Here is a 24,584-nt window from a genome sequence, read left to right as displayed (position 1 = left end):
ACTGTGGACATGCTGGAGCACTGCCTTTAGTTGAACAGATCAATCCCAGGACTCATTCTTTGTAAGCTTATTCTATCAGATTCATTTGCTGAACTGCTAAGTCACGGGGGACGTAAACAGCATCAGTTGTCAAGCGATGGTGGGGGGGACAAACACAGACACACAAACATGTATATATACATATTATTTTCTTCTCTCTTCTAATCTCCTTATTCCTTTACTCCTGTCCTCTGTCATCATTTCATTAATCTTTACCCTTCTCGTTCACCCTATTTGTCTCTGATGATGGAATATCTCATACTCTGGGATATCTCAGAAACAGCTGTAAGCCTTTGAATTTTTTTTCCAATAATAATAATGTATATACCTTGCCTTAACTTTTGTTGTCCTCTTCAACAATTATATATATATAAATAAAATATATATATATATACGATGGGCTTCTTTTAGTTTCCGTCTACCACATCCACTCTCAAGACTTTGGTCAGCCCGAGGCTATAGTAGAAGGCACAAGGTGCCTCGCAGTTGGACTGAACTCGGAACCATGTGGTTGAGAAGCAAGCTACTTACCAAACAGCCACTCCTGCACCTATAATTGCGTATAGGGCGGCGGCGAGCTGGCAGAAACGTTAGCACGCCGGGCGAAATGCGTAGCCGTATTTGTCTGCCGTTACATTCTGAGTTCAAATTCCGCCGAGGTCGACTTTGCCTTTCATCCTTTCGGGGTCGATAAATAAAGTACCAGTTATGCACTGGGGTAGATGTAATTGACTTAATCCATTCGTCTGTCCTTGTTCGTCCCCTCTGTGTTTAGCTCCTTGTGGGTAGTAAAGAAATTTATATTTGTGTATATCAGGACAATATTACCAAATATTAGTTTCAGATTTTGACACAATGCTAGCAATTTTAGGGGAGGGGCCAAGTTGATTGCATCGACCCCATCGTACTGAACTGGTACTTATTTTATCGACCTCAAAGAATAAAAGGCTAAGTCAACCTTGGCAGAATTTGAACTCGGGACATGAAGACAGACTAATGCTTCTAAGCATTCTTCTCAGCACGCTAACAATTCCGCCAACTCGCTGTTAACTTGGTATGAACGTTATGTAATTAAAGACACTCAAATTAATTAGCTTGATTGCAATCCCAATCACATTAATAATTAATCCTTCCTTACCTACAAAGGTTAATGCCAATGTCCTTTTCTCATGATAAAAATATAAAATGTGTCCTTCCTTTTGAGTTGTGATTTGAAAGTGATAGGACTGTTGTTTTTTGCAGACCAAGCTGACTGCTCACAGACTCCCTCTTCTACCCCTCTCTCCCAAAGAGTTGATTGTTGTCAAGTATAAGGTCTGCCCTGAGTGGTCAGATGTATGATCAGACCCATTCCAACCATGCCCATCCAATCTTAATGGTATCCAGGACTACATTTATTACCCAAGTTTTCCTTTATCTAAGACAGCAGGTGTGATTGGAGGGAGACATATGGCTGCTATATCTAGCTGGTCCATCGACCATGTAGAAGCTCCCTCGATGTGACTCCCATTCCAACCATGCCCGTCCAATCTTAAATCCAGGGCTACATTTTATTATCCAATTTTCCCTTTATCTAAGACAGCAGGTGTGATTGGAGGGAGGCATATGGCTGCTATATCTAGCTGGTCGATCGACCATGTAGAAGCTCCCTTGATGTGACTCCCATTCCAACCATACCCGCCCAATCTTAGTGATATCGAGGACTACTCTTATTATCCAATTTTTGCTTTATCTAAGACCGTAGCAGTGATTTCGAGGCGATACGACTGCCATTTCTAGCTGGTCGATGGACCATGTAGGGGCAACGTTGGTGTGACTCCAGGTCACAGCAGTTGGTGTTATTTATATGAGAGGAGGATATTCAGTTGTACACAAGGGCATTGTTGTTACCTGTCTCTCTCTTACCCTTTCTCTTACCCTTTCTCTTTCTCTCCACCTCACTCTCTCTCTCTCTCTCTCTCCCTCTTGCTCCCTCTCTCTCTCTATCAACAAACCTGTTATGCGTGTGTATGTGTGCGCGCGTGCGGCTGACACTAACAGCAACATGCTGACGTTAGCTTATCAAGGTTGACTAGAAAACCTGAATGGTAAAAGGAGATAGTGAGAGGAAGGATGGGGAGGGAGGAGGGAGAGAAGACGAGAGTAAGGTTTAATAGTTATGACGGCGACGGCGACGGCGGCGGTGGTGGTGGAAGGAGGGGAGGAGGTGGAGGGGGAGATATTTGGGGAAAGTGAATGAGTCATCGTATTTGAACAATTAATGTTTGTCCCTGCTGCTGCTACCACGGCTGCTGCCACTACCACTACCACCACCACCACCAACACCACCACCACTACTACTACTGCTACTACTACTGTGGCTACAACTGTTGCTCCTCTGGCTTTTCTTTTATCATTGTTAATGATGTTACTACTACTAATACTACTACTACTATCACCATTGCTACTATTACTATTACTACCACCACTACTAGCATCAACACCACCAACACCACGACTACTACTACTACTGCCGCCGCCGCCGCCGCTGCTGCTGCTGCTGCTGTGGTTACAGGTACTCTTGTTGATATATTACCTGCTGTTGCTACCACCACCTGTACAATCGTCGCCACCACCACCGCCACTACTGCCTGAATAGGGAAAGGAAGGCCCGTATGTGGTCGGTCGACTTGCTAAAAGTAGCAGCCAGATTTACATCAAATTACATCCTGCTACCCTTCTTTTTTCATTTTTGTTTTTGAAAAAAAAAAAACCGAAGATAACGATAATGAAAAAAAGCACATTGGATTATGTAACCCGAGGTACACAATGCCTTTTAGAGGTAAAAAAAAAAAAATCAGAGGATTTTGGTCAAGGCTGGAATAGCTTGGATGATAGGTCTGTCTTGGTTCAGGGGCTGATTTGGAGTTGGTGGAAAGAGGGGTGGATATACTACTGCTGCTGTTGCTACTACTACTACTTATACTACTAATCACTAGGGCCTCCCTCCCTCCGGGAGGGGGTGCTTCTGTCCCTTGGTTGTGTCTGACAGACAACACAACCAGGGAGACACCTTCACCTTATTAAAATAGTCTCTCAGGTAAACTTGTGTTTATTTACCTGTCCGTCATTAAGTGTGTATTAACAAGATGGCTGACCAGTCACCATCAAGGAGGGAGTCTCCATTCTCTCTCTCTCTTGCTTGTGGTAGTTTGGCCTGCTAGAAATAGCAGCTAAAATTCCCTCGCATAAGCACAAGCATGGCTATAGGAGCAGGCATGGCTGTGTGGTTAAGAAGATTGTTTCCCAATCAGACACACTTGGGTTCCGTTCCACTGCACAGCACCTTGATTAAGTATCTTCTTCTATAACTCCGAGTCAACCAAGGCCCTGTGAGTGGATTTGGTAGACAGAAACTGAAAGTAGCCCATCGTGTATATATGTGTTTCTCTGTGTGTGTGTGTGTGTGTTTGTCCACCACTGCCACCACTCTTTTACTTGTTTCAGTCATGTAACTGTGGCCATGCTGGAGCACTGCCTTTAGTCGAGCAAATCGACACCAGGACTTATTCTTTGTAAGCCTAGTACTTATTTTATCGGTCTCTTTTTGCTGAACTGCACGGGTACGTAAACACACCAGCATTGGTTGTCAAGCAATGTTGGGGTGGGGGGACAAACACAGACACACAAACATATGCACACACACATATATATATATACATATATACGACGGGCTTCTTTCAGTTTCCGTCTACCAAATCCACTCACAAAGCTTTGGTCAGCCCAAAGCTATAGTAGAAGACACTTGCCCAAGGTGCCATGCAGTGGTACTGAACCTGGAACCATGTGGTTCATAAGCATGCTACTTACTAGACATCCACTCCTATGCCTAACAACCAGTGTTGGTTTGTTTATATCCCCATGGCTTAACAGTTCAACAAAAACACCCAACAGAATAAGAACCAGGCTTTAAAAAAAAGAAAGTAGTGGAGGGTGGGGGTCATTTGTTTGACTGAAGCCCTTCAAGGTGTTGCTCAAGCATGGCCAGTGTCCTATGACGGTAACAAGTTAAAGGTAAAAGATAGCACCCTATTTCTGCCAGTTTAGAAAAAGGACACGTCGGACTCAGCTGCTTGTTCTGGGTACCCTGCAGGTAGGGGAAAAGGCTGGATGGTCATGGTTGGACTAAAGAACAGCAGCAACCATAATATGGCCCGAAGAAAATACTTCAGGTGTGGTGGGCATTTTTAGACATACGCACTGTGGTGCCAAACATGTATAGTATTTATAATGAGTTGGAAAATGCCATTGAATTAAGAATATCCTTGCAATTAGCAGATAAACTCTTCCTGTTTAGAATTTTAAAATGTACTGTCAGGGGAGATAACTCTGTTATGATCAGTTGACTGAAATATTTTACAACAATAAGTATATATATATATATATATATATATATAATATATATATATATATTATATATATATATATACATATATATGTATATATATATTATATATATATAATATATATATATATATATATCTATATATATATATATTATATATATATATATATATATACATATATATGTACATAATATGTGTGGGTTCAGTCCCACTGTGTGACACCTTGGGCCAGTGTCTACTACTATAGGCTCAAGCAGACCTTTAACCTGTCAATGCATTTGGTAGGCAGAAACTGAAAGAAGCCTACTAGCGTCACCTGACTGGCTCCTGTGCAGGTGACACATAAAAAGCACCATTTGAGTATGGCCGATGCCAGTACCGCCTGACTGGCCCTCGTGCCAGTGACACGTAAAAGCACCCACTACACTCTCAGAAGCCATCCAGCTGTAGAAACTTTGCCAGATCACATTGGAGCCTGGTGCAGCCCTCTGGCTTGCCAGCCCTCAGTCAAACCATCCAACCCATGCCAGCATGGAAAGCGGACATTAAACTATGATGATGATATATATGTATGTATGTATATTTATGTGTATGTGTCTTTGTGTGTCCCCCACCACTGCTTGGCAACAGGTGTTGGTGTGTTTATGTGCCTGTAACTTAGCGGATCAGCAAAAGAGACTGATAGAATAAGTACTAGGGTTAAAAAATAAGTCCAATAGTCGATTTGTTTGACTAAAACTCTTCAAGGCGGTGCCCCAGCATGGCCACAGTCAAATGAGATAAAGAAGATAAAAGATATATATATATAGATAGATAGATAGATAGATAGATAGATAGATAGATAGATAGATAATTAGATAGATAGATCTAAATAAGCAACAGGATATCCAGAGGTGATGCAGTACAACCGTTTCAAGAGGCTCCATTTAATTGAATAATGCAATCATGACTTATTTGTTTATTGCCCACAAGGGGCTGAACATAGAGGGGACAAACAAGGACAGACAAAAGGATTAAGTTGATTACATCAACCCCAGTGTATAACTGGTACTTAATTTATCGACCCCAAAAGGATGAAAGGCTAAGTCAACCTCGGCGGAATTTGAACTCAGAACATAACGGCAGACGAAATACCGCTCAGCATTTCGCCCGACGTGCTAACGTTTCTGCCAGCTCACCACCTTGAATAATGCAATCTTTACACCAATTTAAATGCAGAGCTATCCTCAGCTGCATAAATGAATAAATAGAATTAATTTAATCAGTCGGACACATTTGTATGATTTTACTTAAAAACTCCAAGAGGGTAAGAAGACGTCCCACACATATACACTTGTATCTGGTGTGTTGTGAATTTATGGAAAGAAGTCCCATAAAACTCAACAGTTTCGTTCAACATGGAGAAGTGAAAGTGTTAAAATATAGAAGAGAATTTTAATTGATGCTGACGATCGTTTCATAGAGAGATATTAAAATCATGCAAATTCACGGTTGAATAGAATTAATTAAATTAAATTAATTAAATTAATTATATATCTCTATACTCTCCAATGCAAGAAGTATAAACGATCGTCTGCGTGAATTAAAATTCTCTTCTATATTTTAACATCTTCTCTTCTTCATTTTTAGCAAAATTGTTGAGTTTTATGCGATTCCTTTCCCTAAATTCACAAAACATCAGATACAAGGATTATTTTTACATTCGCAAATTTACGCCTGTAAACAACCAACAAAATCTGAAGAATCTATGTTAGAAATCGTTGTTTGGAAACCTCACATGTACATCATCATCATCATCATCATCGTTTAACGTCTGTTTTCCATGCTAGCATGGGTTGGACGGTTCCACTGGGGTCTGGAAAGCCAGAAGGCTGCACCAAGCCCAGTCTGATCTGGCAATGTTTCTATGGCTGGATGCCCTTCCTAATGCCAACCACTCCGTGAGTGTAGTGGGTGCTTTTTATGTGCCAGACAAGGCTGGCAAACGGCCACGATCGGATGGTGCTTTTTACGTGCCACCAGCACGGAGGCCAGTCGGGGTGGCACTGACATCATCATCATCATCATCGTTTAACGTCCGCTTTCCATGCTAGCATGGGTTGGACGGTTCAACTGGGGTCTGGCAAGCCCGAAGGCTGCACCAGGCCAGTCAGATCTGCAGTGTTTCTACAGCTGGATTCCCTTCCTAACGCCAACCACTCCGAGAGTGTAGTGGGTGATTTTATGTGCCACCGACACAGGTGCCAGACGAGGCTGGCAGACGGCCACGCTCGGATGGTGTTTTTTATGTGCCACCGACACAGGGCCAGACGAGGCTGGCTGACGGCCACGCTCGGATGGTGTTTTCTTATGTGTCACCGACACAGGTGCCAGACGGGGCTGGCGGACGGCCACGCTCGGATGGTGTTGTTACGTGCCCTCAGCACGGAGGCCAGTCGTTGCGGTACTGGCTACGATCACGTTCGGATGGTTTTCTTATGTACCACCGGCACGGTACCACAAGATACATATATATATATTATATATATATATATATATATAAGGGGAGAATTTAAAAAAAAAAAAAAGACGAAGACAGGTGGTGTAGACAACAAACAGATGTATTAGTTTAATGCTTGGGAATTGAAAAAGTCTTTAATGTTACAAGCCTATGCTCTTCCACAGAAAGGAACACAGAAAAAAAACAAAGAGAGAAAACAAAGATATGGCACTTGTGGGGTGCTAAGAGCACCATCTGAGCATGATCGTTGCCAGAGCAGCTAACTGGCTTCCGTGTCTATAGATGCATATAAGGAGCTTGCTTTACAACCACATGGTTCCAGGTTCAGTCCACATTGTGGCACCTTTGTCGAGTGTCTTCTGCTATAACCCTGGGCCGACCAATGCCTTGTCAGGGAATGTGGTAGATGGGAACTGTGTGGAAGCCAGTCATGTGTCTGTGTGTCTTTGTCAGCCATCACTTCCTGACAATTTGTGGTGGTGGTGGTGGTGATGATGATGTTAATGGTGGTATTGTTGTTGTTGTTGGTGGTGGTGGTGGTGGTAATGTTAATGATATTGGTGGTGGTGATGATGATGATTTTAATGGTGGTTGTGGTGGTGGTGGTAATGTTAATGATGTTGATGGTGGTGGTCATGATGATGTTAATGGTGGTGGTGGTGGTGATGATGATGTTAATGGTGGTGGTGATGTTAATGATGTTGATGGTGGTGGTGGTAGTGGTGGTGGTGATGATGATGGTGATACTAATGACTGATGATTTTATAGAACTTATTTGATAATTGAGTCAATGGTTATTCACAAGAATGTATGGAATGGGAGCTGCCCCTCCCCTCCAGCGAGTGTGAGGGTGGATGTTTATGTAGGTGTTTAAATGTGGAAAGTCCTGTGTATGACTAAGGCCACTCCACTCATGACCATCCCATCCTTTTAGTTTTCAGGGATATGTAGGACTACAATGTATCCTCTTTTAGTGCTGATGCTGTAGGGTGAGATTGGGAAGGATGGGGGAGACACGGCATTTGACTGCTATTTCCAGGAAATCAGGCGACTGTATTGAGGTTTCTTCATGACTCTTTTGTGAGACAGTGTGTGTGTGTGTGTGTGTGTGATTCTGTCTTTATGTGTATATGTGTACATTTATGTATGTGAATGTGAGACTGTCAGTGTCTGTGTGTTAATGTGTGTGTGTGTTGTGTGTGTGTATGTGCAAGACTGTGTTAGTGTTTGTGTGTATATGACTGTGTGTTACTGTGTCTTTGTGTGTGTATGCACGTCTTTGTGTGTGTGATTCTGTCTTTGTGTGTATGTGTGTGAATTTGTGTGTGTGTGAGTGTGTCAGACTGTGTGTCAATGTTTGTATGTGTATATGACTATTTTACTATATGTTTGTGTGTGTATGTGTATCTAAGTGTCTGTGATTCAGTGTGTGGATGTGTGTGTGTGATTCTGTGTGTGAATGTGTGTGTGTGTGATTCTGTGTGTGAATGTGTGTGAGAGAGAGTGTGTGTATTTAATGATCTCACCATGTCTCCAAAGAAACAGAGACCCAGTCATTGTCACGTCTGAAATAATGATTCAATGGCGCCAATACCAAAGACTCCAAATCACTCACCAATTTCCTTATATTTCTCATTCCAAGACTGACTCATTCCTTGTCAACTTGAGGTGTCCAAGCCAACGTGGGACTCTCAATGTCGCCTCTTGACCTGCTAAAAATGGCACATGTATTTCCTTCAAGTCACACCTTTCTGTCTTCCAAAATTATATTGGCACAGCTGTGGCTGTGTGATTAGGAAGTTTGTTTTGCAACCACACCGTTTTAGGTTCAGTCCCACTGCACAACACCTTGGTCAAGTGTCCTTCAATTTAGCCCTAGGTTGGCCTATATGTTGTGAGTGAATTTGGTTGATGGAATATATGAAAAACTATCACATACACACACATCATCATCATCATTGTTCGACCGTGGTTGAAACAATGGAATTTACCATGCTACGCCAGACTTCACGGCCCATCATGGCATTACGGAGGTCCTGTTGCTGGATGCCTGTATCCCTGGAGATTACATCAGGGTAGGAGAGTGTGCGCCCTCTGGTATCGCGAGTAGATGGCTTCCAGAGGAGAAGAGTAGAAATACCTCTTTTTCAGCTCTACAACAATGTCCAGCAAACTGGACTCTTCTACCTTTCACAAGAGATGACACAGGTGGTAGTTTCCCATATATTTGCATTTTGGTTGGACGGCGCTTCCACGAGAGATTTTGAGCTCTCATAAGGAGGCAAGTGTAAGTTCCATCCAACCGCCTCTCAAGCTTCTTTGATAACGTCCAGGTTTCTGAGCCATATAATAGAATTGGTTCGACTGTGGCTTTGAAGATTTCACACACTCACACACACATATATATATATGCATAGGTGCAGGAGTGGTTGTGTGGTAAGAAGCTTGCTTCCCAACCACATGGTTTTAGGTTCAGTCCCACTGCATGGCACCTTGGACAAGTATCTTCTACTATTGCCTCAGGCCAGCCAAAGTCTTGTAGTGGAATTGGTAGATGGAAACTGAAAGACCCTTCGTATAATATAATATAATATAATATATATATATATATATCTATATATGTGTGTGTGTCTTGTAAGTGGAATTGGTAGATGGAAACTGAAAGAAGCCCTTCGTATATATATATATATGTGACTGTGTTTGCCCCCCCCTCCCCATCGTTTGTCAACCGATGTCAGTGTTTTCACATTCCCGTAACCTAGCAGTTCAGCAGAAGAGACTGATAGAATAAGTACTAGGCTTACAAAGAATAAGTCCTGGGGTTCATTTGTTTGACTAAAGGTGGTGCTCCAGCATGGCTGCAGTCAAATCTCTCAAACAACTAAAAGAATATAAGAATGTATATATAATCATTCAGTCTAATGTGTATATGTGAATTAGTGTGCTGAGTAAAGCATGTTCACAGTGTTGGGCTACCTGGTGTCATCCACGGTTGGGGTATATTTCTGCTGGATCTACATCAGGAATTCTGCAGTGTTAGTTGAGATAATAATGATTGATGAAGGAAACGGAAGGTAGATTTAGCATTAGTCTTTAAAGACTAATACTAAATCTATCTTCCACTTCCTTCATCAGTTACTATTTTATACACACACACACACACACACATACACACACACACACATATACACGTATATATATATATATATATAATTCAGTTAAGGGTTATGTTCGCCTCATGAAGAGATGGTGTCTGTCTGAAGAGATTAGCATGCACATATATATAAAATTAACAGAATGAGATAAAAAATCCAAGGCTGTGAAAGATTTCAGAACATTTATAAAGAGAAGGTCTTACAGCTGTTTCCAGGATAATTTATATATCCCTTCGTCGGAGACGGTGTGAGAAAATGGTTAAGCAATAGTTATTCTAGAGAAGATATGAAACAGAGAGTGAAGTGGAGGAAGGAAAACAGACGTGAGATATGCAGGGATATTGCATTTGTAGATCCATTATTTAGGCAGAATGGTATATATATAAGCTGGAACTCACACACAAGGTACAGGAAACTTATATATATATATATCTACCATTCTGCTTAAATAATGAAACTGCAGATACAATAGCCATACATATCACATGTCTATTTTCCTTCCTCCACTTCACTCTGTATTTCATGTCTTTGCTATAATAACTATTACTTAACCATTCTCTCACACTGTCTCTGTTGAAGGGATATATAAAATATTTTGGAAACAACTGTAAGACCTTCTCTTTATAAATGTTTTGAAATCTTTCACAGCCTTGGATTTTTTGTCTCATTCTGTTAATTTTATATATACGTGCAGGCTAATATATGACCTACGTTGGACTCCTCATTTGTAACATCACCGAACCTGGAGCTTAACTATAGTCTGTCCATAGCACTTACTCAGCATTACCTGACACCGTTAGGTCTTCTTGACACCATTACCTCACATAACCTCAATATATATATATACACACACACACACACACAACACACACACACACACACATACTGTGTGTATGTATGTATAGTAACCATTGTCCAGATAACACTGAGCAGTGCTCAGATGGATGACAACTTACACTCCGATGTCTTTATCCAAGGTTAATACAAGAATGGTCCTTACTGAGCTCTTATGGAGATAGAAAAGGCAAACTCTATTTTTCTTTATTCTGTAATCTGTAACTACAAGCTTTAAGCCTATGTATCTTTCTCTACCTTTCTACCTCTCCCTTTCTCCCTACACACACACACACACACAGATATGTAAATCGGTATATCCTATAGCTCAACACTACTGTATGCGGTGACTGTATAAGCAATGTGTTCGGGGGTGAGAATGGGCTGTATGAGTGCTGAAGAAGGGGTAACAACCCCCGAAATATGGCATATACGCTCATTACCCACTTGTGTCTCCGATCACATTGTCTGTTTTCATCTGACATCTCAATGATATGAAACGTAGCAAAAATCTGTACTGGTTATAATTTGTATAGTATATCTGTAGAAATAACCTTAACCCTTTTGTTACTGTATTTATTTTGAGATGCTCTGTGTTGTTTTCAATTATTTTAAATATAACAAAGAATTTAGTAAAATAACTTAGTTATCATTCAGCTGGTGTTATGAACCTAAATTTTGGTTAAGGTTTGGTGGAAGACTTTAATTCAAATCTTATGAAAACAAAACATTTGTACTCAGATCCAGAGCCGGTTTCAGCCGGGTTGGAAACAAAAGGGTTAACCAAATTATACACACACACACACACACACATATGTGCACATGTAAAGGAAAAAGAAGAAAACGAAGATTGTGAAGTTAATAAGAGTTTATTATCAGCAACAAATTGATCATGATCCCTTACAGCTGTTTCGATTATACACAGCAAAATTAATTAAATATTAAATTCATATTTCTAAGCATAATCTCTTCAGACAGGCACCATCTCTTTGTTGCCATTGATAGCTGACGAGTATGTATCGTAGCTCTTTGCTCCGACATTTAAAACTCTGAGTACCCTAATGACAACCTTTTAGTGTTTGTTCTAAATTATAAGACACACACACACACACACACAAACACACACACACATGTTTGTGTTGGTCCTTTATCACTGCTTGACAGCCATTGTTGGTTTGTTTACATCCCAGTGCTTTAGGGGTTCAGCTAAAGAGACCAATAGATTAAGTACCAGACTGAAGATGAATATAGATATAAATTCCAGGGTCAGTTTATTTGACTGAAAGGCCTTCACAATCATTGAAACATGTAAAAAAATAATGGTTAGACAAGGTAGTCTGTGTGTTCTTGTACATTGGGAGGACAAGGTGGCCATGGTTGGCCTTCCTTTTGATCATTGGTGGGCTTGATGACAGCTGAGCTACCACTGACAAGTTGTTGGCTGGGCAGGGGCAGGGTTCAGTGCCTTGTTAGGTGACAGCATAACAATGTTTGAGCATGCATTGTTGTCATAGTTGCCATGGTTATGGTGGTGGCGGTGGTGGTGGGGTTGTTGGTGGTGGTGGTGGCGGTGGTGGTGGTGGGGGGGGCAGTGGTGGTGGTGGGGGGTTGTTGGTGGTGGTAGTGGTGGTGGTGGCGGTGGTGGTGGTGGTGGGAGGGGGGGGACAGAATTTCAAGATGACTAATATACATGGCTTTACTTGAGTGTGTTTCTGTGCTTCCTGTCCATGTCCTTTGTCTTCTCTTCCTCCTCCTCCTCCTCCTCCTCTGCCCGTCCCACCTCCCTTGTCCTGTCATGAATTCCAGTTCTGTGAATATTGCTGTTGTTGTTGTTGTTAGTGGTGGTGGTGGTGGTGGTGTTGATATTGACATAACAAGCCAAAAAAAAAAGGATAAAAACTAAAATTATAAAAATTAAAAGAAATAAAATGAAATCTTTTCAAGAAGTCTGTCATCATCACCATCATTGTCATCATCATCATTGTCAGCATGACCACATCAACCCAGGGTTCAACTGGTGATTATTTTGTGGATCAGGAAAGAATAAGGGACAAAGTTGTCCTCAGCAGAATTTCAACTCAGAACAACAACAACAACATCATCATCATCATCATTTAATGTGAATGTTAAATATAAATATAATAATAATAATTATTATTATTATTATTTATTCAGGGACCTTTTGAGCGGGATGGGTTACTCAACCTGAAGAAATTTCTAACTGGGTCCCACCTGCAAGGTCATGTGCTGTTTATCTTGATATGAGATCACCATGTCACGCACATATGGTTGTGATGCATGTGCCTGGTGTACCCTTATCACACGGGTAATGATGATGGGTATACTGGGCTTTATATATTTGAACCCCAGTGTCACTTTGATGGCATGCACTGCTCTCTCACTCAATAATAATAATAATAATAATGTATGGTCATGACTTACAGTTTCAATATCGTTAACTGGTCAATTACTGAAATACATAATCTTGACAGAAAAATATGAAAATTGTTGACAGTGCATAGAATGCACCACCCTAAGGCAGATATAGAACGACTTTACCTGCCAAGAAAAGTCGTACTCTATCTGTGACTTATTCAGCTGGAAGTAACAATGAAGATTGCCACAATTGGCCTTAAGACCTATCCATAAAACTCTGATGACTGGATGTTAAAACTTGTCTTAAAGCATGAAAACAAGAAAGCTTCATACTCAGTAACAAAACAGGCAAAAGAATATCTCAGTGAATTCCAAATACAACAAATCTCAGAATTAGACGTATTGGAAACAAGCACAGACAAAGCTAAGCGTACGAAAACCCGTGCTAAAATTGCTGCCTTAGAAATGTCTTACTGACAAATGGCAAGAAAAACCTCTCAATGGCAAATACCCAAACAGAGACAATAATGCCGATGTTGACAAAGCCGTTACCCATCAATGGTTAGTACCTTCTGGCTTGAATCTTTTTGCTAAACCGCTAAGTTACGAGGACATAAACACACCATCATTGGTTGTCAAGCGATGTTGTGGGGGACAAACACAGAGAGACAAACATATACACACACATATATATATTACACATATACAACGGGCTTCTTTCAGTTTCTGTCTACCAAATCCACTCACAAGGCTTTGGTCAGCCTGAGGCTATAGTAGAAGATACTTGCCCAAGGTGCCACGCAGTGGGAATGAACCTGGAACCATGTGGTTGGTAAGCAAGCAACTTACCATGCAGCCACTCCTGCATCTATGTGAAAAAAAAAAAAGAAAAATTGATGGAGCAGGCTTGAAGGATTTTGGTCATAAATCTACTTTCTCAATCATGGCTAGCCTAGGGCTAAACAATAATAACTTATTTTTTGTCAATGTAATTGTTAAACCATTCAGTTTTAACAATGAATACCTACAGACAGGTGTTCATCAGGTATTGTCTGATAAATACCCACTTACAGGTGTTCTTCAGGTATTGTTTGATAAATACCCACCTATAGGTATTCGTCAGGTGTGGTCAGATAACGACCCATTCAGGTATTCAACAGGTATTGTCTCTAAATGTGTTAGTGAAATCAGATTCCACCCCATAGTTTTAGGTTTTGCAAGATAAAAGAGAGAAATTATTGGATTTCGGATAATGGTTTTAAGAATGGTTCCTTTTAATGAATTTGTTGCCAGTTTCCGTGTGAACAGACAATGGTCTGCAGATGAGATAAAGAGCGAATTGATGGCAGCATGTTCTGGCTGTTGCTGGGGAAACCATTGGAGAGGGTCAGAGGTCACGGGAAATTGATTACTGTTTGCAGACTAATTCAAACGAGTTGGAAAGAGAAATGAGATTTTCTCCCAAGTGTGGAAATGGGAGGTGAGCTTTTATGGCCCTTCAAGCTCCTCTTTACCATTCTCTCTCTCAATCTCTCTCTCTCTCTCTCTCTTTTGCACACACAAAACCCTTTTAGATGCAGAATCTCAAAAGGTCAGAGATATAGTTCAAGGCACAAACTGCTCTTTGGCATTGGATATTCCTGAAAAATGACTAACCAAAATATCTTTCCTCGAAAAAGAATATTAGATTTTTCCGTTAAACAAATCTTGCTGCTAGCAGTAACTGTAATCTAATTTGTCGACGCTTCACTTGGCACTCTACCGACATACCTTGTCATGCCAGCAGACACGAAAACCATGCAACTGTATTTTGTTAAATACATGCTACAAGGCGCTACCATTTGATCCAACTCCAGATCTAACCCCCCCACACCACCCCCAGTTCTACTCGCTGAAAATTTGTCAAATATTTCTTAAGAAATCGAGAAAAGATTTTACTGTTTATTGAACTCCTGACCCAATTAGAGAGAGAGACAAACATTTTGTTGACATAAATCCCTTATTTTAATTAAGATTATTTAATGAACCTGGATGATAATCCTTTTATCCGTTTGAATGCAGGAAGCAGATATATCTTTTATTTCGTACTTGTTTCAGTCAAGCGACTGCAGCCATGCTGGAGCTCCACCGGAGAATTTCTAGTCAAATGAATTGACCCCAGGATTTATTTTCTTTTTTAAAGCCTAGTTCTTATTGCATCAGTTTCTTTTGTTGATCTGCTAAGCTACGGGGATATAAACCCACCAACACCAGTTGTCAAACAATAGTGAGGGACAAACACACACACACACACATACACACACACTCACATATATACAAGAGGCTTCCTTCAGTTTCCTTCTACCAAATCCACTCACAAGGCTTTGGTCAGCCTGAAGCTATAGTAGAAGACTCTTGCACAAGGTGCCAGGCAGTGGGATTGAACCTGGAACCATGTGGTTGGGAAGCAAACAGAAAACAGTTTTACTCCAACAGCTTTCTAAAAAACCTCTCTTTATGCTGCAAGAAGCAGAGGCCACCCCTGCCCCACCTCCCCAAATGACACATTTTACTAAAGGCAAATTTTCGGAGTTTCTTAATGCTTTTGGCATATTCCATCAAATTGCAGAACAAGAATCCAATTCTTTCCGTGGTGGATATGGAAACTGTGGTGGATATGGATATGTTAATTATTCACCCCAAATTAATATTTTCTTCTTCTAAGGCAGAATTATTACTGCACTGGACCAAATGCTCAACAGCATTTCTTCCGGTTTGAAGTTCTGAGTTCAATTTCTGCTGAGGTCAGCTTTGCCCTTCATCCTTTTGTTGGTGTCGATGAAATAAGTACAAGTTGATTACTGGTGGGGGGAGGGGGTCGATGTAATTGACTTACCCTCTCCCCTGAAATTGCTGGCCTTAATTCTGCCTTAGAAGAAGAAAATATTAATTTGGGGTGAATAATTGACATCATAACGAGAATAACCATGAAATTTAATTACGCAATCAAAGGATTAATGGTGATTGTTGCATTGTTTGTTCATTTGTTTTTATGTCCATTTTTGCCATGCCAGCATGGGTTAGATGAATATACTAATGAAGTGTTGTTCTACAGCCGGATGCTCTTCCTAACGCTAACCCTTATCTGTTTAACAAGTAACTTGCTCTCTGTCAGTTATGATGACCAGAGTTCCAGCTGGCCGATCAACGGAACAGCCTGCTCGTGAATTTAGCATGCAAGTGGCTGAGTACTCCACAGACACACTTATCCTTAATGTAGTTCTCAGGGGGATTCAGTGTGACAAGGCCCTTGTGAATTACAGACACATTTCATTTTTGCCAGCTGAGTGGACTGGAGAAACATGTCTTGCTCAAGGACACAACAAAAGGGCTAAGGGTAGAAGAGGTACCATGCAGTGGGACTGAACCCGGAACCTTGTGGTTGGGATGCAAGCTTCTTACCACACAGCCACACCAGATATTATTATTATTCCTGATATTAATTTCTGAGATGCAAACAGTGCCAATGCTATTATGGTATTATCGAACAATGATTCTTTTTCCTTTGCAATATTTGTCCGTGTTACAAGAGAGAGAGAGAGAGAGACAACGAGGGAAACTGGTTGTGAACTTTGAGTGGGAGAATTCTTCTCTCTCGATGAATATCTCTGGATAATAGAACCCATCTTGAAATATAATTACTTTTCGATCCGATGTAGGGATTCTTTAGACTCACTGCTTCCTGGGAAGAAAATTAGATTTTAAAGTAGGGGCCAGGGTTGTCTTTTGTAAAGACCCCATTGATGAGGAGGAAACCAATAAGGCAGAAGAGGGTTTCATTCTCTAGACGCTACAAACGGTCTCCATTTCCTTCTCTCTTTCTCTTTGCTTTTTTTCCCAGTATTTTCTTCATCTATCTCTCTCATTTTCTCACTTTCCGTTTACTTATCTGTCTCTCTCTCTGTCTCTCTCTCTCTCTCACTATATATATATTTATATAATTATATATATATATGTGTGTGTGTGTATCTCTGTCTATCTATCTATGTATCTATCTATACATACATATATGATATGTGTGTGTGTATATATATATATATATGTATGTATCTCTCTGTCTATCTATTTATCTATCTGTGCATACATACATACATATATTCATATATATATATATATATATATATATATATATATATAGCTGTATCTTTATCTATCTGTCTGTCTATCTATCTATCTATCTGTCTGTCTGTCTGTCTGTCTGTCTATCTATCTATCTTTCCAACTTTCTCTTTGCCTCTGTCTTTCTCCATCTCTCTCTCACTTTTTCTTTCCTTCTCCTTTTCCCCTCTCTTCCACTCTTTCTTCTCCTTTACAGCATGGAATGGCTCACAAGCTCCATGACTCCAATGTAAGTCATAAATCTGGGTTCAATCCTAACATACTCCCGTTTCCTATCACAGGGGGGGAAAAAAAAGCAAAATAAACCTGAGGTTAATGGCAGAAACGACTGTTCCATTGGTACTGTGGTGGTGGTGGTAGGAGATGACAACTGTGTGGTAGTAGTCATGGTAGTGATTACTTTGTTGTGGTGGTGGTGGTGGAGGAGGAGGTGGAGATAGTTACTGGGTGGTGGTGGTGGTGGTGGTGGCGGTGTTAATCGCAGTACCATTAATGTCTGTCTTATCTGTGAAAAAAAAAATGCCATGATGCCATATTTTTTCTGTTTTTTTCTTTGCTAGTAAAATCCTTTATCTTGGAAATCCGTGAGTTTTATTAATATTTCAGTAAACGTTCACCAAAGACAAAAAGAAATTTTCCAAAGACAGTTGAACATCTTATTTTCTTCTGGTTTAACTTGACCACGTTTGCCACAAATGGTCTGCCTTTCTCTCTGGTCCTCAACCATTCTTTATCTATGGGCCCCTTTAACCCCTATTTGTTTGATTTGCTGTTGTTTCTGTGATTCTTAGAGTAAAGAGTAGGAGTAAGAGTATCGAGGGAGGTGATGATGAAGAAGCTGGTTGTGATGATTGTAATAATGGTGGAGGTGGTGGTGGATATGATGATGATGATGATGTTGATAGTAGTTATGACAATGAAGATGATGATAATGGTGATGATGATGATGATAACAGTGATGGTAGTGGTGGAAGAGGTAAAGGTGGTGATGGTCATGATGATGAGGTGGAGGAGGAAAAGAGGAGGAGGAGGAGAGTAGGATATATTTTGGCCTCAACTTCTTCATAGAAATAAGAACAGTTTCGCTCTGGTTCTAAGACTAAACTATTCCAAAACGAAAGACAATTTATTGAATATTTATTTACCTGTTGATTGTTTTTACCTTCATTATCAGAAAATTAATTCTTTGAAATTGTTTTGTGTTTATTAAAGCAAAAAGAAACAAAACAAAACGAAAAAGAAAAACAAACACCATCGTGTCTTGAAATCTCTCTGACGTTGTTGTTACTTTGGTTGGTTCTAAGCTAGACTGGCGCCATTCAACAACTGTCGATATTTCAGTGACTTTGGGGAAAGGAGATGCAATCTGGTAGAATGGCGCTTCTTTTTTGTTGTTGTTAATTGTTTTGTTTCTGTTTCTTGTTTGTTTGTTTGTTGTTTTTTTTGGGTTTTTTTTATCTGTTGAAATACCATCAGAGTTGTGACAGAAGTCTGCAAGAACGGCCCAAATCAACTGAATAATTGATTTGTGAGAGTTATTCTATACCAGCAGATACATTAATTCTTTCAAACCTTCCATTAGTCCAACAGTTATTATTATTATTATTATTATTATTATTATTATTATTGGGGAGGGGGAGGGGGAGACTGATGATGATGATGATGATGGTGAAGGTGTTGAGGATGATGATGAGGAGGAGTAGGAGAAGGAGGATGAAGAAGAAGAAGAAAATTGCACTTATAATAATAATGATAGAAGTAATAATAAGAAGAAGAATGATAATGATAATAAATCTTTGGATTTGTATATTTAATGAAGCCAGACATTTGTAGTTTTTGTTGTTGGCGCTAAAGACGTCCTTCTGCATCATGGAAAGTTAAACCGTTTCTGGCTAAAGCTGTACAATTTGCCATGTTTAAACCTTTAACATTTAAACTGGCTGTTTCTGACCCAAATATTCCACTGGTTTTTATGTTCACACCAGCCACATCCAGCCTCTCACACCTACCCTACAATGTCATTTCAAAAATAAACAGTTACATCCTTGAAATTTTAAAGCTATGAGAGATAATCCATGATTAACCCATTAACGTTTAAAGTGGCCAACCAGCTGGGTCTGGGCTCTCACACCTGATTGACAATGTCATACAGAAAATTAGCTTACTTACCAACCACATGGTTCCAGGTTCAGTCCCACTGTTTGGCACCTTGGGCAAGTGTCTTCTATTATAGCCTCAGGTCAACTAAAGCCTTGTGAGTGGATTTGGTGGGTGGAAACTGAAAGAAGCCTGTTGTGTGTGTGTATTTGTGTGTCTGTGTTTGTCTCCACCGCACCCTCACCATCACTTGACAACTGATACTGGTGCATTTATGTCCCCGTAGCTTAGCAGTTCAGCAAAAGAGACCAATAGAATAAGTACTAAGCTTACAAAGTACAAGTCCTGGGGTCGATTTGTTCAACTAAAGACGGTGCTCCAGCATGGCTGCCGTCGAGTGACTGAAACAAGTAAAATAGCATATCATTGAAATCTCAAAGCTATGAGATAATCCATGATTAATTCAAAAATGTTGTGAATAAATAGGGATTACATTTCACAGGGTAATCTGAGTGCTACAGGGTTCACCCTTTCAATACTGTATTTATTTTGAGATGCTCTGTGTTTCTCTCAATTACTTTAAATATAACAAAGAATTTAATAAAATAACTTCGTTATCATTAAGCTTGGGTCAGGAACATAAATTGTGACTAAGGTTTGGTGGAAGATTTTAATTCAGAACTTTTGAAAACAAGACATTTGTACTACAGAGCCAGAGACAGTTTAAGCCGGGTTGCTAACGAAAGGGGTTAACCCTCAACTTTTGTCATGAGTTGTACTGAGTCAGCTCTATTCTACATGAATGCTTCAGTTCTATCATATATATATATGATAGATGTGCCTATCAAAGGCAACATGTGAGCATTCAGCTTTTGCTAAACGGCCTAAACAAATGGCTTGTTCATAGCAGGGTTTCTCAACCATTCTTTATCTATGGACCTCTTTCATTCCTATTTTATTCTGGTCGACCCCCACCCATAGCCATTCGATGTTTAAAAACTAGTTTTATTGAAACCTCTTTCAAAATTCTTATTTTGCTTCTCATACATTCAGAGGTCGAACTCTGTAAAATGTCAGAGAAAGAACCATGGCTGTTTCTTGCAATGAATACCAATACATACATTGAAAGCAAAATTTTTTCAGGGGCCCTTGAAATGCTGTTGTGGATCCCCAATTTACTGTTTTATTACATGGATCCCCAAAAATCTTATATGAATCCCCAGGGACCTGTATGGACCCTGGTTGGGAACCACTGGTTTATAGGGATCAAATATATATGTGGTACGTTAGTTCACTCCTTCCATCAAATTGACGTCGTCTGAACAGGTGCACAGGTGTACCAAGTGTCAGGTGTACCAAGTGTCAGGTGTACCAAGTGTCAGGTGTACCAAGTGTCAGGTGTACCAAGTGCCAGGTGTCGAAGTATCACAGAGCAATTTGAGATGAAGTGTTTTGCTCAAGAACACAACACACTGCCCAGTCTTGGAATTGAAACCACAATCTCAAGATCATTAGTACAACAACCTAACCACTAGGCAATGCACGCTCACCATATACATATATACATACATACATAATATATATGTGTGTGTGTGTGTGTGTGTGTGTGTGTGTGTGTATGCATGTGTATGTTAAACCATTAATCCATACAATTTTTCTCTCTCTATTTTTTTCCTCTCAATCCTTTCTGTCGAAGAGCATAGGTTCGAAATGTAAAAGACATTTCCATTCTTCCTGAGCATTAAAACTAATACACCTGCTTGTTGTTCCCTCACCTGTCTTCATCTTTTGTTTTCTGTGAATTTGAACTATATATATGGATATGTGCCTCATTGTCAGTTTGTATTTTCAACTACAGGTACCTGAAGACCTTACCTGAGCTCTATGACTACTGCGCCTCCATCCACCAGTCGGTTCTCTGTCCTCAAGTCATTATCTTAGATGGAATCCATTTCTATGTGCAGCAGACAAAAGTTAGTATTCCTCATTCTGTCTCTAAATTTACCTGATAATCAACCACTTTACACCTGTCACTGTTGCTCACTCATTCTCTGTTTTATCTCCATTCTCCACCTGTCCACTGTATCTACACTACACCCGGCTACTCTCTCTATATGTTTTTTTCCTATTACACCTGTCTATCATCTCCACACCTGTTTTAGTTCTCTGTGCCTGTCTAATGTCTGCACCTGTCCACTATTTTTGCACCTGTCCAGTGTGTCTGTATTCTCTGCCTACTCTCTCTTTATCATTCCCTCTGTCTCTATGCTACATTTGTCAACTGTCTACTGTCTCCCACATCCACACCTGTCTAGTGTCTACACCTGTCAACTTCCTCTCCACCTGTCTAGTAGTGCCTACACTTGTCTACCATTTCTACATGTTTTTCGCATTCCACCTGTTCCGCAGATTGTGCAGTAGCTACATGCAGTTGAACATATTCAGTGAGACGCATGCACACACACATATACACACACATACATACTCACACATTCACACATACACACACCCATATATACACATACACATACACACACATGCACATACACACACATGCACATACACACACATACATACACACATGCATACACACATACACATACATACATACACACGCACACACACACACACACGCTAACACATACATACACACACTCACACATACATGCACACACACACACACACACCCTTATACACACAGACATGCATGCACACACACACACATATACATACGAGGGTGAGTCAGAAGTTATGCCATTTTGTTTAAGACAGGTATAATTACCAACACAGGAACATGTATCATACATCAAAATGAAGCCGGTCCTCTGTGGATCACATTCCTACTTCTCAACAAAGTCACCGTTTCTCTCAATAGCAATGTTCCACCTTCGAATGAGAGAATGTATCCCTGCCCCGTAAAATTCTGTTGACTATTCTTTGAGTCACTTCTTCACTACAATTTTCACTTCCTCATCACTGGAATAATTTAGCGCCTTCAGACTATCATCACTTCAGTGCCATGAAAGAGGGTTTTTTCGATAAAACAATCTTGCCTGGACTTGTGCCTTGGAGGGGAACTTTCTAGGTGCAACCCATGGTCAAAGGATGTCATGCATACATATGTATGACATGTTATTATTATTTCACTAAGGCATAGCGAAACTGGTAACTTGGTGTCAGGACTCCATATAGATAATGCTTCAGAAAAAAGCATCACTTGAATATAATGCATAACAAGAGATTTTGTTATGCACTTCATTAGCTTACAGCTGTTTCTGCTCTGAGATGCTATGCAGTCATTGTTGAGTGTTTGAGTATCACCCCAGAGCTTCATCAGAGCTTCAAAAATGAACTGCTTGCTAATGAAGTTTATTATATAATTTCTTGTACTCTTATCAGTTATGTAATCTCAAAGATGGATAGGTAGATAGATTGATAGATATGTATGCAGTGTATGTGTGTAGGTATATGTATGTATATAGCTGTGTGTGTGTGTGTGTGTGTGTGTGTGTGTGTGTCTGATCAACAAAAGAGACCGATAGAATAAGTACCAATCTTTGAATGAAAAAATAAGCATTCAGTTGATGTGCTTCATTAAACTTTGCAATGTGGTGCCCCAGCATGGCCACAGTCCAATGACTGAAACAAATACAAGAATAAAAGACACATACATACATGCGTGTGTGTGTGTGTGTTTTCAGAAATCAATGACTTAGTTTTTCAAACGTTAAGTTCCAACTAAAATTGTAAAAAAAAAGATATTCAAAGAAGTAAAAATATTGATTAAAATTGGTGAATAGCAGCACCGAAAGATCCTTCCTCTTCACTTTATGCATGTAGATGTATGGCAGGGGTGGGCGTGGTGGGGGGGAACATTGGTGTTGTCATTGGTGGTGGTAGTGGTGATGGTATTGATGGTTGTGTTGGTTGTGGGGTGGTGGTAGTGTTGACGTTGATGGTGGTGGCGGTATTGGTGGTGACATTGATGGTTGTGTTGTCTGTGGGGTGGTGTTGGTGGTGGTGGTGGTGGTGGATTTTTGTGCATTTGTACATTTATAGGTGCACATACTGCACAAACAGAAAACTGGTTTGTTGTGGCATTGGTGGTGATGGGTGGGGTGATGAGGTGGAGGGGGTCATGACGATGATGATGATGGTTATGGTTTTGGCTGAGATTCTAGTAGTTGTTATGATGGTAGTGGTTGTGGTGGTGCTGATGGTTAGGGCGGTGGGGATGGGGACGGGGATGATGCTGGAGGCAGTGATTCTAGATGATGATAGCTATGATGGTGATGATGACAATGACAGTGGCGGTGATGATGGTGGAGGTGCTGGTGGTGGTGGAGGTGGTGATACCAGAGGCAGGGATGCTTGTGACAATAGCTGTGATGACAGTGTTGATGATGATGATGATAACAGTGGTGGTGATGGTAGTGGCGGTGGTAGTTGTGGTGGTGGCGGTGGGTGGTGGCTGTCACAAGAACTTTGACGCAACGCAGTTGTTATCAAGGAACAGAGATGAGTCATAGCAACTTTTACCGCTGCCAGTCATCTTCGCCTCCGCTGCATCCCTGCTCCTTATTGCCGTCTTCCTACTTCATTGCACCCCACTTCCACCACCACCACCACCCCTCGCCACCCCTCCCCTCCCAAACTGAAGCAATGCCGCTAACCACACCTTCCCTCCCCACCCGCTCTATCCACCCCACCGTAATCCCTGCAAGATTCTCTCTCTGCCAATGGAGGGGTGCCTCTGCCACACTTCAATGCCATGTCATCGATCTAAAGATTCGCTCTTGAATATTGGTGCGTGCTCACCTGTTGGTGGCGGGGGAGGCAGCGGCAGCAGTGATGGTGATGGTGGTGATAGTGGTGGGGGTGAGGGCAGCAATAATAATAGTAGTGGTGGTGATGATGATGATGATGGTGGTGGTGGTGGTGGCGGCGGCGGTGGCAGTGGTGGTGGTGGTGGTGGTGGTGGTGGTTGTGGTGGTGATGATGCAGCTGTTTGTAGTGGTGGTGGTGGTGCTGATGGTGATG

General features: G+C 40.8%; 1 protein-coding gene across 1 annotated transcript in view; it reads left to right on the top strand.

Moving 5' to 3' along the window:
* The window catches only part of LOC115220304, a 164,144-nt gene that overhangs the window by 84,563 nt on the left and 54,997 nt on the right, over positions 1-24,584 (top strand). Inside the window, exon 5 of the mRNA XM_029790409.2 lies at positions 21,403-21,517. Coding sequence (XP_029646269.1) covers positions 21,403-21,517 — 115 coding nt within the window. The remainder of the gene's footprint in view (positions 1-21,402; positions 21,518-24,584) is intronic.

This window comes from Octopus sinensis, linkage group LG16 (assembly GCF_006345805.1).
Source record: "Octopus sinensis linkage group LG16, ASM634580v1, whole genome shotgun sequence".
Classification (NCBI taxonomy): Eukaryota; Metazoa; Mollusca; class Cephalopoda; order Octopoda; family Octopodidae; genus Octopus; species Octopus sinensis.
This window is presented reverse-complemented; position numbering and strand designations above follow the sequence as displayed.